The sequence below is a fragment of the Cervus elaphus genome, chromosome 5 (genome assembly GCF_910594005.1).
Source record: "Cervus elaphus chromosome 5, mCerEla1.1, whole genome shotgun sequence".
NCBI lineage: Eukaryota > Metazoa > Chordata > Mammalia > Artiodactyla > Cervidae > Cervus > Cervus elaphus.
The window spans coordinates 115,043,316-115,065,418 of NC_057819.1; the positions used below are offsets into that span (position 1 = coordinate 115,043,316).

At 53.7% G+C, this 22,103-nt stretch overlaps 2 protein-coding genes across 11 annotated transcripts; both read left to right on the forward strand.

Annotated features, from left to right (window-relative positions):
• The first annotated feature begins 675 nt into the window (after positions 1-675).
• VPS25 (vacuolar protein sorting 25 homolog) lies at positions 676-5,844 on the forward strand. Of its 2 annotated transcripts, none has more exons than XM_043904690.1 (6): positions 676-929; positions 1,146-1,291; positions 2,111-2,164; positions 2,511-2,599; positions 3,375-3,450; positions 5,227-5,844. In XM_043904690.1, exons 1-6 carry the CDS (start codon positions 877-879, stop codon positions 5,337-5,339), a joined length of 531 nt encoding a protein of 176 aa, XP_043760625.1. In that variant the 5' UTR covers positions 676-876; the 3' UTR covers positions 5,340-5,844. The 2 variants fall into 2 exon arrangements, with proteins under 2 accessions (XP_043760625.1, XP_043760626.1); XM_043904691.1 differs by lacking the exon at positions 5,227-5,844 and adding an exon at positions 3,026-3,143.
• Positions 5,845-5,973: 129 nt separating this feature from the next.
• Positions 5,974-21,767, forward strand: WNK4 (WNK lysine deficient protein kinase 4). 9 transcript variants are annotated; one of them, XM_043904686.1, is made up of 19 exons: positions 5,974-7,555; positions 9,001-9,173; positions 9,974-10,194; positions 10,535-10,692; positions 11,218-11,306; positions 11,395-11,611; positions 13,309-13,573; positions 13,796-13,917; positions 14,142-14,200; positions 14,278-14,395; positions 14,668-14,784; positions 18,678-18,815; positions 19,358-19,412; positions 19,509-20,092; positions 20,192-20,252; positions 20,362-20,770; positions 20,859-21,058; positions 21,226-21,323; positions 21,430-21,767. In XM_043904686.1, the coding sequence occupies exons 1-19, from the start codon at positions 6,938-6,940 to the stop codon at positions 21,430-21,432; spliced, it is 3,705 nt and encodes a 1,234-aa protein (XP_043760621.1). In that variant the 5' UTR covers positions 5,974-6,937; the 3' UTR covers positions 21,433-21,767. The 9 variants fall into 9 exon arrangements, 6 of the variants coding, with proteins under 6 accessions (XP_043760621.1, XP_043760622.1, XP_043760619.1 ...); XM_043904687.1 differs by having other exon boundaries at positions 21,226-21,281; XR_006341314.1 differs by having other exon boundaries at positions 20,859-21,323.
• Positions 21,768-22,103: the final 336 nt, after the last annotated feature.

Consider the following 22,103-nt stretch of genomic DNA (forward strand, 5'->3'; position numbering starts at 1 on the left):
GGCAAGAGACAGGAACTGGTGGAATGGCTTGATGTGTGTGGAAAATTTTGAAAAGTTACCTTAAGGAATGTGACAGGGAATCAATAAAAGACAAAGCATCACTGGACTGCACTGATAGAACAACAGTGAGGTCAGTCAGGGAATCTGAGGCTCAGTCAGAAAGTTCTGGTGATTTTTTTTTTCCCTGTCAGTAATACTCCGGGGCTAAGGCGTGAAAAAAAGATTGAGGAATAGGCGGGCAGCGATCAATAACTCTGGTTTGGAAAATGAGGAGCAGGGAGGCAGGCAAGGGGACAGAACTGAGTAGTCTAGGCTAGGCAAGAAGTCATATAAGACCAACAGGGTCCCGGGACTTGAGACTAGAAAGTAGAGGACATGGGAGAGGTGAGACAGAGGTGGCTATGCTCAAATATGGCAGCTCTGAATCATGGAAGCAGAGCCATTTCCAGGGATAAAAGCTACAAATAAGCTCCCAGGGAAGATGGAGTCGAAGGACACAGGAATTGAGGGGAACTGTGAGGGGTTTAAGTTAAAAGCGACACAAATGTTAATATTAAAAGCAGCCCCGTATAGTGGAAACAAGCCTAGGCTGCGTTCTGGAGACCTGGGTTCTGCTTGCAGTTCTAACCGTGCCACTTTGGGGAAGTCACTGCCCTCTCTGAGGTGGAATCAGAAGACTTCTCGGGGCCCTTTCTGCTCTAGCCCGTAAAGATATGGGATAATGGCAAGAAATCGGCTGACGAAGATCCCTCCGGTTGGGCCTCCTCTCTCCCCAGACGCTCCCGGAACCTTTCTGCAGCGCTTTCGGTCCGGACGTGCCGGAGCGGAGACCGGAAGTCCTCTGCCGGCGGGTTCCGGGTTTCCTGGGCTACTACGATGGCGATGAGTTTCGAGTGGCCGTGGCAGTATCGCTTCCCACCCTTCTTTACGTGAGGCTTAGACCCCGAGAAGCCCCGTTGGACCTCCCTCCCCTCCCCCGGACCCCGGGCTCAGCCCTAATGCTTCAAATGGGGAGGGGGAGAATGGACCCGGTCGCCACTACCCGCAGTCCCTCACTTTCTTCCCCGAATGCGCCTCTGGCAAGTGCTGCCGCTCGCCCTCTCTCAAGTCCTCTAATTTTGCGCCCCACCCGCTTCACCCGGCAGGTTGCAGCCGAACGTGGACACTCGGCAGAAGCAGCTGGCCGCCTGGTGCTCTCTGGTCCTGTCCTTCTGCCGCCTGCACAAACAGTCCAGCATGACGGTGATGGAAGCCCAAGAGAGCCCGCTCTTCAACAACGTGAAGCTCCAGCGTATCCTCCTTCGGGCGCTTCCACAGCCCACACACATGCACTTCTACCTTTCCCACATGCCCAGACTTCACACTCCCTCTCACCCACAGAAGACAGGTTCCCATCCAGACCGGCCTTGGGAAAGAGCCCGTTTGTGTAGCTGACATCCATTCCCGCCCCCTCGCCCCCCACCCCCGACGCCAACCCCAATGCAGCACCAACCCCCTCTTGTCCTAGACAGTGATGAGTACCTAGGTGTCGTTCAGATCTTACAATTTCGGCCCTGAAGCCAAGTACTAGGGTTTTTCGACCTGAGCCTTTTTGACTTGTTGAAAGTTAAGTCCTCTGTACGAAGCTCAAACTCTAGCATTACCTTTAGTAATTTTCTCCGCCTACTCCCCTCACCCCAGGAAGAAAGGATGGTTTTCTTTTGCTGCCTGGTTCATCCTTGAAATATCTGGACAATGGTTGGAGGAAGGAGAGAGGACAGGGAGTGCGAAATGATAGTACCTTTCATTCTCTAAAGCTTTTTTTAAAAAACAAAAATAAAACACTTTCTTTTTTGGTTGGCATCTTAGGGCCCACTGCATTGGAAGCGCAGAATCCTAACTACTAGACCACTAGGGAAGTCCCTAAAGCTTTTCCTTTTGATCAGACTAGTTTCTCTTTACCTTCATCCTCCCCAGTATGCAGGAAATTGCAATTTACATCCTGTTGTGGAATTGCACATCTCAGTGTGTAGGAGGGAGAAGAATGGTAATTCGTAGCATGAGCCTGGCTGTGAGAAATTTCATCCCACCAGTCCATTCCTTTAATGCCGTTCCCTTAACCTTAAACCAGGGAAGCTGCCCGTGGAATCAATCCAGGTTGTCTTAGAGGAACTGAGGAAGAAAGGTGGGTTCAGTACATCAGATTCCTTATTTTTCTTCCTAGTGGGGTTTTCCTGAGGACAAATTAGCACAAGTCTTTTCTTCTAAGAACTTTTTTTTTTCCCCTCTCCTGGCTTGGAACCCAGAGTGTTCTGTACAGTAGCCCAATTCCCTGGGTTCTTTTCCCCCACTGGTTTACAAAATTGAAATTTCTCCATCTGTGCTCCAAGGCATACTATATGCCTTGCAGATAGTAAAACAGTTTTTGAATTGCTCTTTCTGAAAGCTGAATCTCTTCCACTCTGTTCCACCTTTAGTTTGCCTCTTTGTCTCTTCTTGGAGCACGATGCTTTCATAAGTATCTTTTGCAGGGAACCTCGAGTGGTTGGATAAGAACAAGTCTAGCTTCCTGATCATGTGGCGGAGGCCAGAAGAATGGGGGAAGCTCATCTATCAGTGGGTGAGGCTATTCTGACACAGTGACCCATGGCAAAGGAGAATGACTCTATGCTCAGCAGATAGCTGGTGTTTTCAGATCCACACTGGGCAAAATGGGAGAGGGCAGAAAGAGGAAATGTAGGTCTTCCAGGCAGGCCTCTTTCAGTGACTCAGTTTCCCTGGCTGCAAAGAACTTCCCTGTCTTTGCCAGTAGAAGGCCAGGGGCTGTGTGAGGCCATGTTTGGAGAATGCAGTACTGGGAACCATGAATACTGTTGTTGGCTGGGGCCTCTGGCCACAGAAGATAAATGGGGAAAGGAAGAGAAAAAAAAACCACAAAAACCTGGACCCCCTCCCCCACCACATCCTTATGGGGCTGCCCACAATATAAATGAGACTTTCTGAACCAATGTGGGTGTGGGGACAGCCTCTCTCCCCTGCATTCCAGGTCACCACCAGTCCTGAACATTCCCAAGAGAGAGAGAGGAGGGGAAGAAGCATCAACAACCCAAATATAACAAACACACACCGCCCATTCCTGAACAGGAAAACAACCAGGATGAGAGGTCATTCCTCAGACACGTGAAGGCCTGTGGTTTAGTGGTTCTGAGCATGTGTGTACATGTATAAATATAGCACCTGTAGGGTTTGTGGGTTTTCGGCCACTCCTCTACTGAGGTGACAGCTCTGGTTTAGGAGTAAGTATCATTCCTGGGTCAGAGAGGTGGAGCTGATGAGTTTGCCTTCTCCCAGGAAATTCCTGGGTCTTACTCAGTCCCTGTATTCTGTGTCCATAGGTTTCCAAGAGTGGCCAGAACAACTCCGTGTTCACCCTGTATGAACTGACCAATGGGGAAGACACAGAGGATGAGGGTAATGCTTTTCCCTCTCCCCCCAGTTTTGTCATGTGAATTCTCTCTCAACTTTGTTTAGTTGACATTCAAATTTCCCATGCTTTTGTCTCTAAATTCCAAATACTAAATACAAAGGTTGTTAACCCATGTCCAAGATGTTTATAAACCACCTGAATTCACATGCAGAACACCCATAGTCTTTGTCTGTGGGGGTGTGTATGCATTTTAGTTCAGTTCAGTCGCTCAGTCGTGTCTGACTCTTTGCGACCCCATGAATCGTAGCACGCCAGGCCTCCCTGTCCATCACCAACTCCTGGAGTTTACTCAAACTCATGCCCATCGAGTCGGTGATGCCATCCAGCCATCTCATCGTCTGTTGTCCCCTTCTCCTCCCAGCATCAGGGTCTTTTCCAATGAGTCAGCTGTTCGCATGATGTGGCCAAAGTATTGGAGTTTCAGCTTCAGCATCAGTTCATGAGATAAAGTCCCTATTTTAAGACTTAAAAAAAAATTTTTTTTGCCCATGCCACAGGGCACGTGGGGATTCCCTAACCAGGTATTGAACCTGTGCCCCCTTAAGTGAAAGTGCGGAATCTTAACCACTGGACTGCCAGTGAGGTCCTCCATGTTATATGATGTTGAAGGGTGTCTGTGACCCATGAAAAGTTAAGAATTATTGGTGTAGATGCCGAATGAGGAACCAGGGCAGGAGATTAAGCCTGAAATCTCCATTCCTTGTTGATTCAGGCCTTCTTTCACCCTTTATTGTTATAGAGGGTTCAAGATCTGTGGGTATCAGCTGAAGGGATTGAGCCAACACCCCCATCCCCAGTCCTTTAGAATACTTTGGTTTCTGGCCAGACTGGGATTTGTATACTCTTTGATTTTTATATAGTGTAAATATTCTCTTAGCTCTTTTATCTCTGACTCCGTATGTTGATCCCCAGGATCATCAGAAGTACCAATCTGAGCTGGGTAAAGGGGGCACCTCCCCTTCCTGCCAGGCCTGACTGCCCCAACAGTTTACAGCGCTTGGCATTCCCCCCTTTCCTGCAGGCCTCTGCTTGCTGCTCCCACCATCATGCCATGACTTCAGTGCTGCAGCCTAGCCCAGCCCACCACTCAGGCCAGGCAAAGCTGAAGGCTTCCTTGGAAAGCAAGCTCCCTGACTCAAGAGCTGGGCCCTGCAGGGGGTGTGGTGTGCAAGCTTGTTAGGACTTGCCTGCTGCCTCTCACAGCTCCCTGCAGTATCTTGCCGTGTCTCCAGATACTCAGCTGGCCCTTGGCTCCCAGCTTTGTTCTTTTTTTTTTTTCACTAGGATAGGACAGATATCTGTGCTGGACCTTTGCAGTCTCCTGGCCAGAAGTATGGCTATACCTCTGTGTGTTAGGACAGGTCCTCCCAATGGGTACAGATGCAGTTAGGGACAGCATCCAGTGACAAGAGCCTTGACCTCCGTGGACTTGATTATCAGGGCCCCTTTTTTGTGGCTCACAAGCAAATGGGGTTATTCTTGAATATTGAGACACTAATGGGGGGATGGTGCGAGAGTGTGTGCAGGCTTTGAGTCTGACAGAGGAAACAGGAAGGGGGGAATAGCATGAACTCTCATTTCATGTTGACTCAGGCTTTCTTCCACCCCTTACTCCTGAAGAATACCCAGAAAGGGTGGGTGGTAGCGGTAGCAGTACTGATGGCCTGGAAAGTTCTCTGCTTCCAGCTCAACTGCTCTCCTCAGAGGCCTTGAGCCCCTAGGAGCTGCGTGTCCCTGACTGCCCATCTTTCCTTGTCCAGAGTTCCACGGGCTGGATGAGGCAACCCTACTGCGGGCTCTGCAAGCCCTCCAGCAGGAGCACAAGGCCGAGATCATCACCGTCAGCGATGGCCGAGGTGTCAAGTTCTTCTAGCAGAGACCTGTGTCCCTTTACTTATTACCTCCCACCCTGCCAGGGCTTTCAAAGGGAGACAGACCAAGTGTCTCCACAGACTGGATCTGTGACTCCACCTGACTCAAAAGGGCTCTAGTCCACGGGTGGGTTTCCTAATTATCCCATTTGTCTGTCCCTGGGATCCAGTGAGGCTGAGGTGCCAGGGAGGGAAGATGTGCTTCTCCTTGTCCCACCTCTCCTGAGCCAGGGTCTGAAACCCAACACTTCACTTGTGTCATACACGTAAGTACACATACACATGGCCTGCACAAGCTTCTGTCTCTTTCCCCACCCCCACCCTCCACCCCCTTAGCTGCTACTGCCTCCTCTCTCAGGCTGGTGCTGGATCATTCCTAGGGGATGGGCGAAGCCCTGGCTGCAGGCAGCCCTCCAGGCAATGTGAAGATAGAAGGCCCAGGAGGGGGCCTGGCAATGAGAGCTGGGGCCCAACACTGATTTATGATTATTAAAAAGCTTAACCCCACTGCTTACTGCTGAAGTTACTACTGGAATGAGCAAGGGGAGTACTGTGATCTGTTAACCACGCTGAGTGAATCCCCACCTACCTTAGGGGAGAGGTCCTCCGGCACTGGTGGACTCAGTGAGCCTGTGGTTTTACATCTGCTGGGTGGGCTGTGTGGGGGAGTGCTAACAGAACACAGCTTGAGGACAGACGGCTTTCTGTCTCTGCAGTAGAGTAACTTAATGGCTTCCCCTCCCTCACCATCTCCCTGTGGAAGTCCTGAACGACGCTGAAGCCCCTCCCTCCATCCATCTGCTCTGGGTCGGGTAGTTGAGGCCAAGGGGAGCTGAGGGGGAGTAAACCGGATATGGACTTTGGTTTATTGGAAACTTTGGCAAACAGAGGGGTGAGGAAGGAGAGCCCACAGAGCAAAAGCAGCCACTTTGGTCAGGGCCAGGCTGTGGTTAAGGTGGGGAGTGGAGAGGATGGGTGACCCGGTCCTTGGTTTGGGGGAGGGGCTGGCTCTGGGGTGTACACACCCATCCGTGCGCAGCCCCGAGGGACTGCGAAGTCGGAGAAAACCACATCTTTCCATTGACCTCTGTATTGTCGGCCCGAAGCCATTCTGGACGATTAGGAGGGGGTGGCGCTACCTTATCTGGGGCGTGCAGACGGGTGGTAGCCTCCTCACCACGCCCCTTTTCTAGGGTCGGGGAGCCGAGGTCACGTTTCATCTCCGTGTCCTACTACCGTGCTCCCCCAAACAGGTCTGCGCACTCTTAGTGCGCGAGGACACACCGCCTCTCCCCGGGCTCCGGCTTCGGAAAGAGACTGAGGGCGGGTGCTCCGGGAGGCCAGGAGGAGGAGGGAGGGCCAGCGGCCGGGGGCGGGGCAGTGGCCGAGGTGAGGGGCTGCGCCAGGGGTTCCACTGTACAGGCAGCTCCGAGGGGGCGGCTCTGGGGGGTAAGGGCGGGGCGGGGGCGGGGTGGGGGCGGAGCTGCGGGGCAGGCGAGCCGGGGCTGGGGCCCCAGTAGCTCAGCCGGAGCACTGCGCACCGAGCCAGTCGTCCTGTCAGGCCGCCCGGCTTACCGCCTGCAGCGCCCGGCCCTTCCTCATGCTGGCATCCCCGGCCCCAGACACCGAAGTCCCCATGTCCCAGGCGGAGGCTGACCTGCCCCTGCGGCCCCCGCCGCCCCTCGCCGCGGCGGGGCCGCCCCGCCTCGGGCCCCCTCCCCGCCGGGTGCGCCGCTTCTCCGGGAAGGCTGAGCCCCGGCCGCGCTCTTCCCGTCTCAGCCGCCGCAGCTCAGTCGACTTGGGGCTGCTGAGCTCTTGGTTCCAGCCAGCCTCACCCGTTCCGGAGCCCCCTGAACCGCCGGACTCCGCTGGTTCCGGCCCCGCGATGAGCCCACCGCCCAGTGCCGAAGAGCCCCCTGAGGGCACGTGGACCGCGGGCGCCCCGGTGAAGCCTGCAGACTCCGAGCGTTCGGAGCCCGCGGGTTCCACAGGAGGGTCGGGGTCCCGGGAACAGCCGAGGATCAGTGAGGCGGCGGCAGCCCGGGAGCGGCGGCGGGAGCAAGAGGAAAAAGAGGACACGGAGACCCAGGCTGTGGCAACGTCCCCGGACGGCCGATACCTCAAGTTTGACATCGAGATTGGACGTGGCTCGTTCAAGACGGTGTATCGAGGGCTGGACACCGACACCACGGTGGAGGTGGCCTGGTGTGAGCTGCAGGTGCGGCTGGGCGCCCCCTCGGTGACGCCACGGGATGGGACCTTTGGAGGTCTTGGGATGGGAGATCCAGGGAACAGCAGCAAGGGGGATGTATTTTTCCAGTCAAATGTCTGGACACTTGTCCCACTGGCTCTGATGGTCCATGGACCTGGCTGATTCCAGGCTGCAGAAGGATAAGCTGAGGCAGGTGGTGTGTGGTAGCTCCCTGTGGATATAAGACATTCTTACTTTACAGGCTCCATCTCAACCCTGAGAGCTGGAAAGAAAATAAGATGGGAAATTGGGTAGGGAGCCAGCTCAGACCTGAGGGGTGGCTCACCACTTTCCTGCAGTGGTTACCCACTATCTCCTCCTCTCCCTTCCCCGTAAGTCCTGAGACCCTCAGTGTGACCCTGATCCTCCTTTTTCCTTGCCCTGGATCTTTGCAGATTAGAAGGCTGGAATGATGGATGGAGGCCAGGAGCTGGGACAGGGTCCTCTCCATTTCCAGAAGATGTAGGGCTATTGTAGCAGGACAGGGCCTTCCCACATCCCTTCTGGAACAAACTTCTGGACTTCCCCATGGGGGAGGGGGAGACAGGGAGCTCCAGCCCTGGCCTGAGTCCAGTCCTGCTCCTCATCCCACTGCCTACCTGAGCTATCCTCTCCCCAGACCAAAAGCACTGAGCCTCATGGGGTTTAGGGGTATGCTGGCTTGAAGGACCTTCCTCCCATAGGGGGGAAACCCAGTTAAGTCTGAGCTTTGGATTCATATTGAGGGGACAGGGCCTGGAGGAAGGGTCCTCCCCTCCAGCCCTGGCACTGAGCTTGCCCCTTGTGCCTGCCAGTGCCACACCCCAGGCTCTAGGCCAGGCCAGGAGAAGCGGCCAAACTAGGGGTGGGAGGGTGGAGAGGGAGATGGGGGAAGGCAAGACAGCTATGGGGCAGGGGGCGGTCTCCTGGCACCTGGTCTTGGATGCCTTCTCTCTTTGTCTGTACCTCCCTCTGCAGCCCTTCTGCCTGGATCTAGCAGTTACCAGTTTCTGAGTCCAATCCCCTTGCCGGCCCCAATTCTCTGCCCGCCCGCCTGCCTGCTGCCCGCCTGCCGCCTGCCCGCTGCCAGCCCCGGGGCGTCCCTTCCCGCTCCACGGCCGGCCTGGGCGGCTACAAAGGCGCTATTGAGTTCAGAGCTCCTGGACCGGGCTGCATAAAAGCTCTTGTGTCCATGAGGGGGTCCAGGGGGCGGCCCCAGGCCCATAGTGGGCGTGTCCTTGGAGCGGTCCAGCGGGGGCAAACCAGGAACTCGGGGTCTACAATCCTGTTGGCGAATGATGCCACCCACCCAGTCCCATCCGTTGGCTCCTACCCTCACCACTCCTCCAAGCCCCGCCGCATGTGTCCCCGTCCCCCTCTTCGTGGGGGCCCTGGGCCTGAGGTGACCGTGACCCCCGTCCCCTACCCCACAGACTCGGAAACTGTCTCGAGCCGAGCGGCAGCGATTCTCAGAGGAGGTGGAGATGCTCAAGGGGCTGCAGCACCCCAACATCGTCCGCTTCTACGACTCCTGGAAGTCGGTGCTGAGGGGCCAGGTTTGCATCGTACTGGTCACCGAACTCATGACCTCTGGCACGCTCAAGACGTGAGCTCCGCGCCTGCTGGTGGTAGTTGGGAGGACTGGTGGTGGGAGGTCGCCACTGCTTCTGGAGGAGCCCGGCCTCCTCAGACTACACGCAGGTCCCAAACCGGGCTCACTTTCTCTCATCCTCGCCTCTTGAGCGTCTGGAGGCCTGCAGTGCGTCCTAAAGAGTCCTCCACCATGCTACCTCTCTCCTCTCCAAGCTAGCTTATCTTCCTGCAGCGCGCGGGAATCTGGGCTTATCACTTCTCTCCTTAAAACGCTTCGACTTATCCCGCCGCCCTCCGGATAAAGTCCATTCTTCCTAGCGACTGCTCACAAAGTCCCTATAGGATCCGGCCTACGTTCCGGACAAATCAGATTCCCAGCACCTCCTCCCACCCTGCGCCGTCACCTGTCTCCGGGCCTTTAAGCACGCCTTCCCTTCTGCCTGCAAGGTCTTCATCTCTTCCCATTTTCACCCTTGAACTCCTACTCATCCTTCAAGACACCACAGAAAAGTTATTTCCTCTAGGAAGCCCTCCCCCACGTCCGGGGCAGCTAGTCATCCCTTCCGGCGCTTCCACAGCACCTTGGCGGCGGCCATATCTTGAATTTCCCCGTTTTGTAACCTTCTGTCTACCCGCCACGCCCCCTGACAGCCTTACTGTCTGAGGCCGGGCGCGGATCTGTGCTAGGAGAAGCTAGCGGCCGGTGCGTGGGCGGGAGTGGGTGGGGCTACGGGAGGGGAACCTCCCAGTGGTGGGCTCCCTGCGCATCCTGTGTGTCCCCCGCTCTGACCCTAGCTGTGCGCGCTCCCCTAGATACCTGAGGCGGTTCCGCGAGATGAAACCACGAGTCCTTCAGCGCTGGAGCCGCCAAATCCTGCGTGGGCTCCATTTCCTACACTCCCGGGTACCCCCCATCCTGCACCGAGATCTCAAGTGTGACAACGTCTTTATCACCGGCCCTACGGGCTCCGTTAAGATCGGGGACCTGGGCCTGGCCACGCTCAAGCGCGCCTCCTTCGCCAAGAGCGTCATCGGTGCGTCCCTCCAGGAGGATCCTTGCCATTCCTACCCTCCCTCCCCTTCCCCTGTCCGGAGAGAGCCTGGGGACCCTCTCCCCCTAGTAGATTTAGAAGGGGGTTAGAGTTAGAACCCCTCCACAGAGTTAGAAGACCATGGGGAAGATGAGAAGACTTGTGGCATGTCCTCTTCCCCACAACACCCCCCACCCAACACACACACACACACATACACGATGAGATGGGATGGGTCTCTTGCACTCCAGAATTCGCGGAGTTGCCCCCACCCCCACTTGTACTTTTAAGGAGAGGGACGAAGCCAGAAAAGAGGCACTGACGTCTGCTGTGGATCCTGCAGGGACCCCGGAGTTCATGGCCCCAGAGATGTATGAGGAAAAGTACGACGAGGCCGTGGACGTGTACGCGTTTGGCATGTGCATGCTGGAGATGGCGACCTCGGAATACCCCTACTCAGAGTGCCAGAATGCCGCTCAAATCTACCGCAAGGTCACCTCGGTGAGAGAGAGGAGAGGGAATCACAAGTCCCCCTTCCATTTGCCTGCCCCGGCCCCCCCGCGGTCAGTGCCCTTTCCCTTAATGAAAACGGGGTAGACACAAAGACGCTCTGGTTATTGGATGCACTCACGGCCCCTCCAGTACAAGCTGTTTAGAATAACGATGTGTGTAGCGCTCCCTAAAGATTACAGATGATTCAAATCCAATCTCTCATTCGATCCTTTCCGCTGCCCCGCGGGGTGAGCAGGGCAAATGTTCTGCCCTGCATTTTACAAATGAGGACACCGGCTCAGCGAGAGCCTGGTTCAAGGTCGCACTGTCGATACGTGTGTGTTGGGGGTCGGGGGGGTCGGGGCGGGGGGGGGGCTGGGATTTTAAATCACAACTTCTAAACGCGGACCCAGTGCTTCGGTGCTTCGGCAACTGCAAGCGCTGCCGCCTCGGGCTGGGGCGGGGTGGGAGGGGGAGGTCAGCAGAGAGCTGGGGCACAGAGAGCGGGAGGCCTCATGCAACCCCATTCCCCAGGGCACGAAACCCAACAGCTTCTACAAGGTGAAGATGCCCGAGGTAAAGGAGATCATTGAAGGCTGCATCCGCACGGATAAGAATGTGAGGTGGGTGGAGGGGGCAGGGCGGGAGGGGTGCTGTGGGGGGGGGTGGCGGGCGGCGGCGGGGCTCGGCTCACGTTGGCACCGCCCTCAGGTTCACCATCCACGACCTTCTGGCTCACGCCTTCTTCCGCGAGGAGCGCGGCGTCCATGTGGAGTTGGCGGAGGAGGACGACGGAGAGAAGCCGGACCTCAAGCTCTGGCTGCGCATAGAGGACGCGCGGCGAGGGGGGCGCCCACGGGACAACCAGGCTATCGAGTTCTTGTTCCAGCTGGGCCGGGACGCGGCCGAAGAGGTGGCTCAGGAGATGGTGAGCGGAGGACAGCATGCCTGCCGCGTAACTGGGCATGTGAGGGGCGTGTGAATGTCAACCGGAGGAGGCAGTGCCTTGCGGGTGCATGTCTGGGTGGTGGGTTGTCTGGGTGGTGGGCTCAACCAAGTCCTCTCCCGAGTCTCCTACAAATGTCTCCCTGCTGCTCTCGCCTTAACACACCTGGGGGCACACGTAGTGTTCTCCGCAAGTCCAGGATTTCCTTTTTGCAGCCCTGGGTCCCTCAATCTCCCTGTTTTAACTTCCGGTTGATCCGGTTTTCCCGAATTGTCCTTCTCTCCGAGTTATCTATTTTTCTCTTTCTTGTTTCCCCCACCCCATCTTTTTTTTGATCTTGCTTCATGCTTGGAACCGTGCATTTGAGAAAGCCTGTCCGCTCTAGAGTTCAAGTTAAATACTTCTTTCCACTTCAGCAAGCCCTGCATTACTGGACGGGTCTCCATCAGCCTTGTTTTATACCAGGATACATTCCCATCTTTCTCCTCCACTAGGCTACAAGGTCCTGAGGGCAGAGACTGTGTATTGACCCTTCTGCCCCTGACAGTGCTTAGCGCGTGATGGGAGCTCAGTTAATCACCCACATCCTATAGCCCTTTCATGTGCATCTGATGGTTGTTACCAACCCTGCATAGAGTGATTTTATCTGATTTACTGCTGAGGAAATGAAAGCTCAAAGAAGCTGAATATCTTGTACCAGGTCCCAAGCAAGTAAGTGGCACAACTGACTCAGGTTGTTCAGATTTTGAGTCAGTTCATCCTGCCCCACCTCCTTTACCTGTCCAGTGAAGCTTGTTATTGAAATGAATAAGGATAATGAATAGAAGCCGGTGGACCAGGAGAGAGGCATGTATGAGAGGCAGAAGATGTAGGGGTGGTTTAGGAAGGTCTGAGGTGGTAAGGGAAAGAGTATCATATTCTTGATGGAAAAATGCAGTTGAAGGGGTGGGAATCATCTATTGGTGGATCTGGGTCAAGAACGTAAGAATGTGTTTGAAATAAGACATAGGAGTCAGTCTCTGTAGCCCAGCTCAAACCTGACCTGAGCTTGGGACCTGATCCATTACATACAGAGGTTCTTGACTTTGACACTAGTGACATCATTGTTTGGGAGACTGGGCTATGCTGTTGTAGGTTGTTGAGAAGAATCCCTGGCATCAACTTAGTAGATCCCAGTGGGATCACCCCCCAAGTTGTGACAACTAAAAATATCTACAGTATTTTTCTCCACCCCGCCCCCCCCAGAGCAATTGACTTAGAGTATAACCTTGAACTGGTCACTTACTTTACTTATTTCTAAAATAGCATTGATAAGACCTATCTCAGAAGGTTGCTGGAAGGATTTAATGATGACATGGTAAAGAGTTGCCAGTTGGATTTCTCTGGTGGTCCAGTGGCTAGGACTCCATGCTCCCAGTGCAGGGAGTCCAGGTTTGATCCCTGGTCAGGGAACTAGATTCCACATGCTGCAACTGAAGATCTTACCTGCCACAACAAAGATCCAGTGCAGTCAAGTAAATAAATGACTTAAAAAAATGCCAGTTGTGGACACAGTGGGTAATCAATATATGTTCCTTTTCTTGTATATCCTAGAGGTCTCAAGAAGGTGTCCTGATGGGGCTTTGTTGGGGAACGGTGAATCTCACCTCAAATTGCGTTCCTCACCCTTCCAACTCCAGGTGGCCCTGGGCTTAGTGTGTGAAGCTGATTACCAGCCAGTGGCTCGTGCAGTGCGTGAACGGGTTGCTGCCATCCAGCGAAAGCGTGAGAAGCTGCGCAAAGCTAGGGAGTTGGAGGCCCTCCCCCCAGCGCCGCGACCCCCACCAGCAGCTGTCCCCACGACTCCTGGTCCCTCCGGTGCCTTCCCTCCTGAGCCCGAGGAGCCAGAGGCAGACCAGCACCAGCCCTTCCTCTTCCGCCATGCCAGCTATTCATCTACCACCTGTAAGTCACCTCTGACATCCCAGAACCCTTGACCTCTGCCCCCCTACCAAGAAGTTCAACCCAATAGCATTGTCACTTACCAAGCCTTCCACATCTAGCCAGGGCTCCTTCTGGGAAAGAACTATCCCACAGCCCCAGACCCCTTCCTTGCTCAGGCAGTCCCCTGCTCAGCCATCACCCCCCTTTATTTCCCCTTTTTTGATCCCCTCCCTCCCCCACCAGCGGATTGCGAGACTGATGGCTACCTCAGCTCCTCCGGCTTCCTGGATGCCTCAGACCCTGCCCTTCAGCCCCCTAGTGGGGTGCCATCCAGCCCCGCTGAGTCCCATCTCCACCTGCCCGCGGTGAGAGGGGGTCACATGGGGGGGCTCCCAGCCATTCCAAGCCCACGACCTAGCTCTCATCCTGTAAAACCCAACACCATGACCCGGCCCCATGTCCTTGGAAATCCACCACTCTTGTCCTCATCTTTATTCCCTCTGCCTAATACCCCAGCACCCTTGATATTATCTTCCTGGAGCCCAACAGTTATCCTCCCCTGACCTCACGAACCCATATCCTGTTTCAGGCTTTCGCTCTATCCATTCCACGTTCTGGCCCCAGCAATGACTTTTCCCCTGGAGAGAGGTAAGTTCTGGTCTGAGTGGGGGCTTCAAGGTGAGCTATATGGAGCTCTGGGGTCCATTGTATTTTCCCTTTTCCAGTTATGCCTCAGATGCAGCATCAGGCCTTAGTGATATGGGAGAAGGGATGGAACGGATGAGGAGACCCCCAGGGAAAAACCTCCGGCGTAGACCCCGATCCCGGCTTCGGGTCACAAGTGTAAGGAAGGGGCACATGAGTTCGGGAATAACCTACAGGGCCTGGATGGACCTGTCAGAGGGAGGGGTGTGCGGTCAGCCAGAAAAGGCGAGAAGCACTGTGTCACTCCTACCCAAGAGGCCGCCGGTCATGTTTTCAGTACGAGACTTTGGGGGCAGTATCTGCTTCTCTCCGGTTCCAATCTGGCCACTGTGACTTGGGTGGAGAGGGGTGGGGACACTTGATGAAGACAGAGCTTGACCTCCTCCCCTCTGCTGACTTTGACCCTGAAGGTCTCAGACCAGAATGACAGAGTGGTTGAATGCCAGTTGCAGACGCACAACAGCAAGATGGTGACCTTCCGATTTGATCTGGATGGGGACAGCCCAGAAGAGATCGCAGCTGCCATGGTGAGGGAGAGATGAGAGCACAGTCTATAGATTTGAGACAAGAGTCTCCCTCCTGATGTCCCTGGGTGCTGAACTGCCCCACCCCCCACAATCCAATGACAAGGGTTTCAAAGCTGCCGGGCCCTCAGTGCAGTGAAACTGAAGACTTATCTGCCCTTGTTTGGGAGGAGATTTCTGTTTATCCAGGGAGGTTTGGATCCTCAGCTGGAGCAATTTGAGACTAACACAAGGTATCCACAAGTGCTGCGGTGAAGTGTACACTAGACACGTGATGCTGTAGTTATAAGGAAAGGATCAGCAGTGGAAGAGGAAGGACTCACGCAAGGTCTTGACAGATGGGTCAGAATGGCAGTGATGAGTGGAAAGGGCGTGTCTAGTGGTGGTATGGCAAAGGAGAGGCATGGGAACAGGGAGTGACTTGAAGTATAGGGCTGGGAGGGCTTCTTGAGGAGACCTTTGTCACTGGAATTAAGGGTTCCTCTTGGAAGCAATAAGATCCTGCTGTAAAGCAGAGAACTATATTCAGTATCCTAGGTAGTAAACCATAATGGAAAAGAATATTAAGAAAGAATGTGTGTGTGCGTGTGTGTGTGTGTATATATAATCACTTTGTTGTACGGCAAAACTTAACACAACATTGTAAATCAATTATACTTCAATTTAAAAAAAGTTTTGTAGACGTGAGGTTGGGCATGTAATGTGTGCTTAAGCATGTAATGTGTAATGGAGTCTTAAGAGTTAGAGTGTAACACCGTGAGAATAGGTTTTAAGAAGACTGTTCTGTTGTGGGATGTAGGAGAGGGCTGTGGGTAGGGTATCCAGTTGGGAGATGGATGCAAGAAGCCAGGTGTGGTCCAAGCAGAGAATGGATTATGGGGGAGGAGGAAGGAGAGGGGTGAATCTGGGGGTTATTTTGGGAAAATAACCTACTGTGCCATCCAGTGATTGATTGACTTAGTACAGTGTACATAGAAGATGGTCAGTAAGTACTTCATGAGTTGATATGAGAGGGAGTTAGGGTGAGGGATATCAAGGGTGACCTGTAGCTTGGAGGAACTCATGGGAATAGGCCATCAAAGGAGATAAGAAGCTTTAAAATGAGAGTATGGCTTTGTTTTTTGGAGGGGGATGAGCCTGAATGACAGAGGGGCAAGCAAGATAAGATCCTGCATAAGTAAACAGAATATGGTTCAGGCAGGACTGGGAGAGGAGTGGATCTGGGAGTCTCAGCACAGAGTTGAACAGTAGTGAAGATGGGCCTGCAAAGCCAGAGGCGTAGAGGAGTATCTTAGTAGACACCCCCAGTTCTGGAACTGGGAGCAGGGATAGGTTATCAAAGGACAGAGATGGAACCTGAGAAATAGAAGGAACTCTGGAATATTTTAGTAAAAACGGAAGAAGGAGATTGCTTCGAGGAGGCATAGGGTGAGGCCTGAGGCAAGACCACACTGGCTTTTGTCAGGAGGAGGTCTTTGTGGGAGACCAGTTTCAGTGGAGTGGGGGCGGTGGCTGCCAGCCTCTGGGGTGCAGGAGGGAAGGGAATGAAGTAAACGTCAGACTTCAGGAACTCCCTCTAAAGCTTCTTCTCCATCATGTCATTCAGCTTGTGTCCGGGATAAAAACAAAACAGCACCTGGCATGCAGGCTTATCAACTTCTGTCAAGCCACTCAGCCCTTTAGGAATCTCTCATCCAGCCACACTGGTTTCTGAATGGTCCTCTGGAGAGGCCTACGTGCCTTTTCAGCTTCTGCTTCCATCTCTTCAGGGGTCTCTCTCCATGGGAGCTTTCTCTATGAGCCTTCAGGCCCAATTCAGATCCCATACAACCAGAGGGACCCTGTCCCTCAACCCAGGGTCCATTGCCTTCTTTTCTTTCCTTACTAGCCCACCCTCCCTTCCCCTGCAGCAGAATTCTCTCAAGACTTTAAATTTGCTTTTTTGCCCCCAAATCGACAGTGGCTACCTGTGGTTACAGAGTAAGGTCCAAATTCTGCAGCGTGGCCTTTAAAATTCACAGCACTCTCAGCTGTACTTCAGTCTTCGCTATTTTGTGAATGTGCCCTTTGCTGCCTCAGAACAGTGCAGAACAGAGGAAAGGATGGAGGTTCACATAAGACCTGAGTTCCAACTTCAGCTCTGTTAGCTACTAATTTGGCAAACTTGGACAAGTTTCTTAACCTTTCTGAACGGCATCAGTATAACGCAGGGGATGTTACTTATTTGTTAAAGATGTTCTGATGGGCTTCCCTGGTGGCTCAGATGGTAAAGAATCTGCCTGCAGTGCAGGAGACCCGCCTTTGATCGTTGGGTCAGGAAGATCCCCTGGAGAAGCAAATGGCAACCCACTCCAGTATTCTTGCCTGGAGAATTCCATGGACAGAGGAGCCTGGAGGGCTACAGTCCATTGGATAGCGAAGAGTTGGGATGCAACTAAGTGACTAACACTTCTCACTTTTCTGATGTAATATATGAGAAATGATATAGCATGTATGAGAAGTGAAATGATAAAAGTATGGGAAATGTCCACATGTGGTAGGTCCTCAATAAAGGGTTGCTTTTTCTTAGTCATCCTTCAAGGCTCAGCTCTGGAGCCATCTCAGCTCCCCGCTGTCCTCTGAAGTGGTATGAACTGCTTTCTTCTTGCAATGGTGTTTTATTTTATTTATTTCTACTTATTTATTTATTTTTGGCCAACCCATGTGGCAGGTGGGATCTTTCCCCACCAGGGATTGAACCCAGGCCCCCTGCTTTGGGAGCACAGAGTCTTAACCACTGGACCACCAGGGAAGTCCTGGAATGGCATTTTTAAAAATCATGGTAAAAAACACATAAAGTGTGTCATTTTAACCGTCCTGAAGTGTACAGGTCAGTAGTGTAAAGTATATTCATATTGTTGGGCAATAGGTCTCTGGAACCGTTTTATCTTGCCAATCTGAATCTCTACCCATTAAACAGTGGCTCTCCCTTTTCCCCTCCGGGAATAGCACTTTTATCTGTACCTCAGTCATAAATGCCTTGCCTGCCTTGGGCTGACTTGCAGTCTATCGAGTTATGTATGTGTGTGTCTCTTCCTGTGTGTCTCTTCCACTAAGATTTTGGGCTTCTTTGGGACCAGGACAGTGTTTCCTGCTTCCTTGTTCCCTCAAAGAATTTAGCCTATGCCTGGTGCATAAAACACTCAAGAAGTGTTTGTAGACCTGAATCCTGGCGAATAAAACACTCAAGAAGTGTTTGTAGAGGGAGGTGGGAGGGGGGATCGGGATGGGGAATACGTGTAAATCTATGGCTGATTCATATCAATGTATGACAAAACCCACTGAAATGTTGTGAAGTAATTAGCCTCCAACTAATAAAAAAAAAAAAGAAGTGTTTATAGACCTGAATGTTATATTTATCACATATTGCCTTATTTTTACTTTGTGGAGCTGTGTGTATGTGGATCTGTGTGGCACATTTTACAAGCTGTATGAGAGCAGGAGTTGTGTCCAAAAGCAGGTGAGGCATCAGTGGAAATATAACTCAGGTTTTGGCTTTAGACAGATCTGGGTGCAAATCCCGTGATCTTGGGAAGACTGAACTGTACCTCGTTGAGCATTGGTTAGCATAACTCTAAAGTAGGGGTGTTCATGTAGACCACAGTAAGCTGTTGTTGGTGTCAAATGTGATAAGATCTGGTATAAACACACATGCTATGAAGGTTAGCTCCCTTCCTCTATGCTGTATTTCTCCTTACAACCACACAGTGCCTGGCACACAGTTGATGTTTACTAAATACTTGTTTTAGATTGATGAGCAGAAGCAGTGGGGTGAAGGGTTGGTTTTTTAAAGAGTTCACTTTGGGACAAGTGGAATTAACCGAGCCCCCCTTCCCCTTCCTACTGACACTCACCAGGTGTATAATGAGTTCATTCTGCCCTCGGAGCGAGCTGGATTCCTGAACCGGATTCGGGAGATTATCCAGCGAGTGGAGACCCTGTTGAAGAGAGATACTGGCCCTGCGGAGGCTGCTGAAGACCCTCTGAGTCCCCAGGTCAGACCCCTGTGGGCACCTCCAGGGGGATGGGACTTTGCTACAGGCTTAATTACTCTTTGCCTCCACCAGCCCCCTTGGATCTAACTTGTCTTCATCTTTAGGATCCCAAAACAATGGCTCTTCCCCCATTTGAGAGTTTGATGAAAGCCATGGACTCTTGTTCCAGAAAAATGTGTTCAGTACATACTTTTAACTCAGTATTTTGTCATAATTTCAGACCTACAGAGAAGTTACAATAGTTGTACAAAGAACTCCTGGGTGCTCTGTCTAGATTTGCTAGTAGTATTTTGTTACATGACCTTTAGCCTTCTCCCTTCCTCTCTCCCCATCCACCTGTGTGCATGCTTTCTTTTTTTGGAAACATTTAAGTTGCAGATGTCGTGCCCCTTTACCACTAAATATTTCTTGAAAACACTTTTGAATCCCTTGAAACTCATCTGTGGACTCATAGAGGCTCATGAGTCTGGGCTTAAGACGCCCAGCCTGGAACCTTCCATCTAAGACTCAACTCCTCCCACTGTGACATTTCTCTCTCTCAGGAGGAGCCAACACCACTGCCTGCTCTCCTGGGGTACCCCCCAGATCCACCCAGGGGTATGTACTGCATTCTGTCCCTACTCATCCCACCCCTGGGGTTGCTCCATGGGACTGGATGACTGGAATCTCAACCTTCCCTCCCTCTCTTCCCAGCAGAGCTCCAGAGCAGCACCTCCCTGGAGCAGAGATCCTGGGCAGCTTTCTCTGCCTCCACATCTCCTGGAACCTCCTTGTCTTCTGGAAACTCCTTTTCTCCTGGAACCCCTGTTTTCCCAAGTCCCATCCTTCCCATCACTTCTCCCCCATGTCATCTCAGCCCCTCCTCATTCTCCCCAGTTTCTCCTCAGGCCTCCTCAAATCTCTCTCCACGCCCCCCAAGCTGCCCACTTCCATTCCCCCCCAGTGCACCCCAGTTTCCAGTCCCATCTGCTCAGTTTCCACAGAGTTCTCCCCTCCCCGATTGTTTCCAGGTCACTCTCACTCCTCCCTCCTTTCCCCCCTGCCCCTCTGCTTGTCCCCTCCCCTCCACCACTGCATCCCCTCTCCTCTCTCTGGCCAGTGCCTTCTCTCTGGCTGTGATGACCGTGGCTCAGTCCCTGCTGTCCCCGGCCCCTGGGCTCCTGTCCCAGTCTCCTCCAGCTCCTCCTGGTCCTCTCCCTAGCCTGCCCCCTCCCACTCCCAGTACTCCTTGTGGCCAGGAGCGGCCTTCATCGCTGACAGCTGAGATGGAGAGTGAGGTGAGTAGGAAACCAAGAGGGATGATTGGGCGGCAGGGGGTGGGGGCGGGTGGGCTTCATTCTGGATCATTTCTCTACTCACAGACCCACACTTTATAGGCCTCTCCGAATCTTGGTCGGTCACTCCCGGGTGAAGCCAGATTGGCGCCCATCTCGGAAGGTGAGACCTTTGACCACTGACCCTCCCCTGCCCATCATTCTCAGTGACTTTATTTCCTACCACTGATTTCTCTTCCTTCTTGCCTGATGCCTTCTTTGTCTTGCTACAGAGGGAAAGCCTCAGCTTGTTGGGCGCTTCCAAGTGACTTCATCCAAGGAGCCAGCTGAGCCTCTTCCCCTGCAGCTGGCACCCCCAACTCCCTCTGGCTCCCCGAAGCCTCAAACCCCTCAGCTGACCTCGGAGAGCTCGGACACGGAGGACAGTGCTGGAGCCAGGCCAGAGGCCAGGGAGGCTCTGGCTGAAAGTGACCGTGCAGCTGAGGGCCTAGGGGCTGGAGCTGAAGAGGAAGGGGACGATGGGCAGGGACCCCAAGCAGGGGGCAGCCCTCCACCCCTGAGCCATCCCAGCCCAGTGTGGATGAGCTACTCCTGTAACAGCCTGTGTCTGAGCAGTGAGGAGTCAGAGAGCAGTGGAGAGGACGAGGAATTCTGGGCTGAGCTGCAGAATCTTCGGCAGAAGTGAGTCTGGGGAGGATGGCGGGCAGGAGGTGGACTTGCCAGAGCCAAGTGTTGGGCCAGCCCTCTCACGGCCCTGGTGTGTCCTCAGGCACTTGGCAGAGGTGGAGGCACTACAGACACTACAGAAACAGGAAATCGAGGACTTGTATGGCAGGCTTGGGAAGCAGCCCCCGCCAGGGATCGTGGCCCCTGCTGCTATGCTGTCCAGCCGCCAGCGCCGCCTCTCCAAGGGCAGCTTTCCCACCTCACGGCGCAACAGCCTGCAGCGTTCTGAGCCCCTGGGCCCTGGTGAGACAGAAGTCACCAGCTCCCATTGTTCCAGGGTCCCCTCCCTAGTGACCTGGCTTTCTTTCAGGCCCTGGGGGTCTGCCCCTTGGTGTGGGGGGACTCGCCCCCCACTTTCCCCTGTGGCCCCTCCCCTCATTCAGTGCTCTCCCTCCCCATCCTGCACCCAGGCTTCATGCGAAGGAACTCCCTGAGCGGCAGCAGCACCGGCTCCCAGGAGCAGCGGGCAAGCAAGGGGGTGACATTCGCCGGGGATGTTGGCAGGATGGTGAGGGCGGGCCCAAGGGAGGGAGAGCCCAGGGAATGGTAACTGGCTTCAGCTGCAGCCTCCTCCAGCTCTGGAGGTTCCTTAGGACTTCTTCTTTTCCCTCCAGTGAATTCTGAACAGAGGCCATGTGTCTCACCCACACCTGGGCCCACCATGGAGCTTGTGCCCTTAGAATCTGCTGACCAGCACAACCCTGCAAGGAAGACCTCAGCACTGAGGGAGTAGGCGTGGACAGTGCTGCTCCGCTAGAAGAGCCAAACATGTGGGAACTGTTTGCTGTGTGTAGAAGGTGTACGTTCTGTAAATCCTCATCCTTGCCACCTCCCCAGCAGAGAGAGAACCACTAAACAGTCCCACCTGAGTCCAGATGCTTCTAGAAGGCACACTCCCAGTTGGGCAGGAGGAGGGAGAATTAGTAGCAGCCAATAAAAGTTCTGGAACCTAGAACCTGGCGAATCTGTATGGATCTTAGAAACAGGGCCAAGCTCTGTGGGGGAACTTCCCTGGTGGTCCGGTGGTTAAGGACCCATCTCTCAGTGAAAGGGACTAGGGTTCCATCCCTAGTCAGAGAAGATTGCACATGCTACAGGGCCACTAAGCCCATGTACCACAACCGCGGAGCCTGCACGCCCTAGAGCCTGTGCTTTGCCGAGAGAAGCCACTGCAATAAGAAGCCCACGCACCACAGCGAAGAGTAGCGCCTGCTTGCTGCAACTAGGGAAAACCCACGAGTAGCGATGAAGAACCAGCACAGCCAAAAAAGCTTTGTAGTAGGGTAAG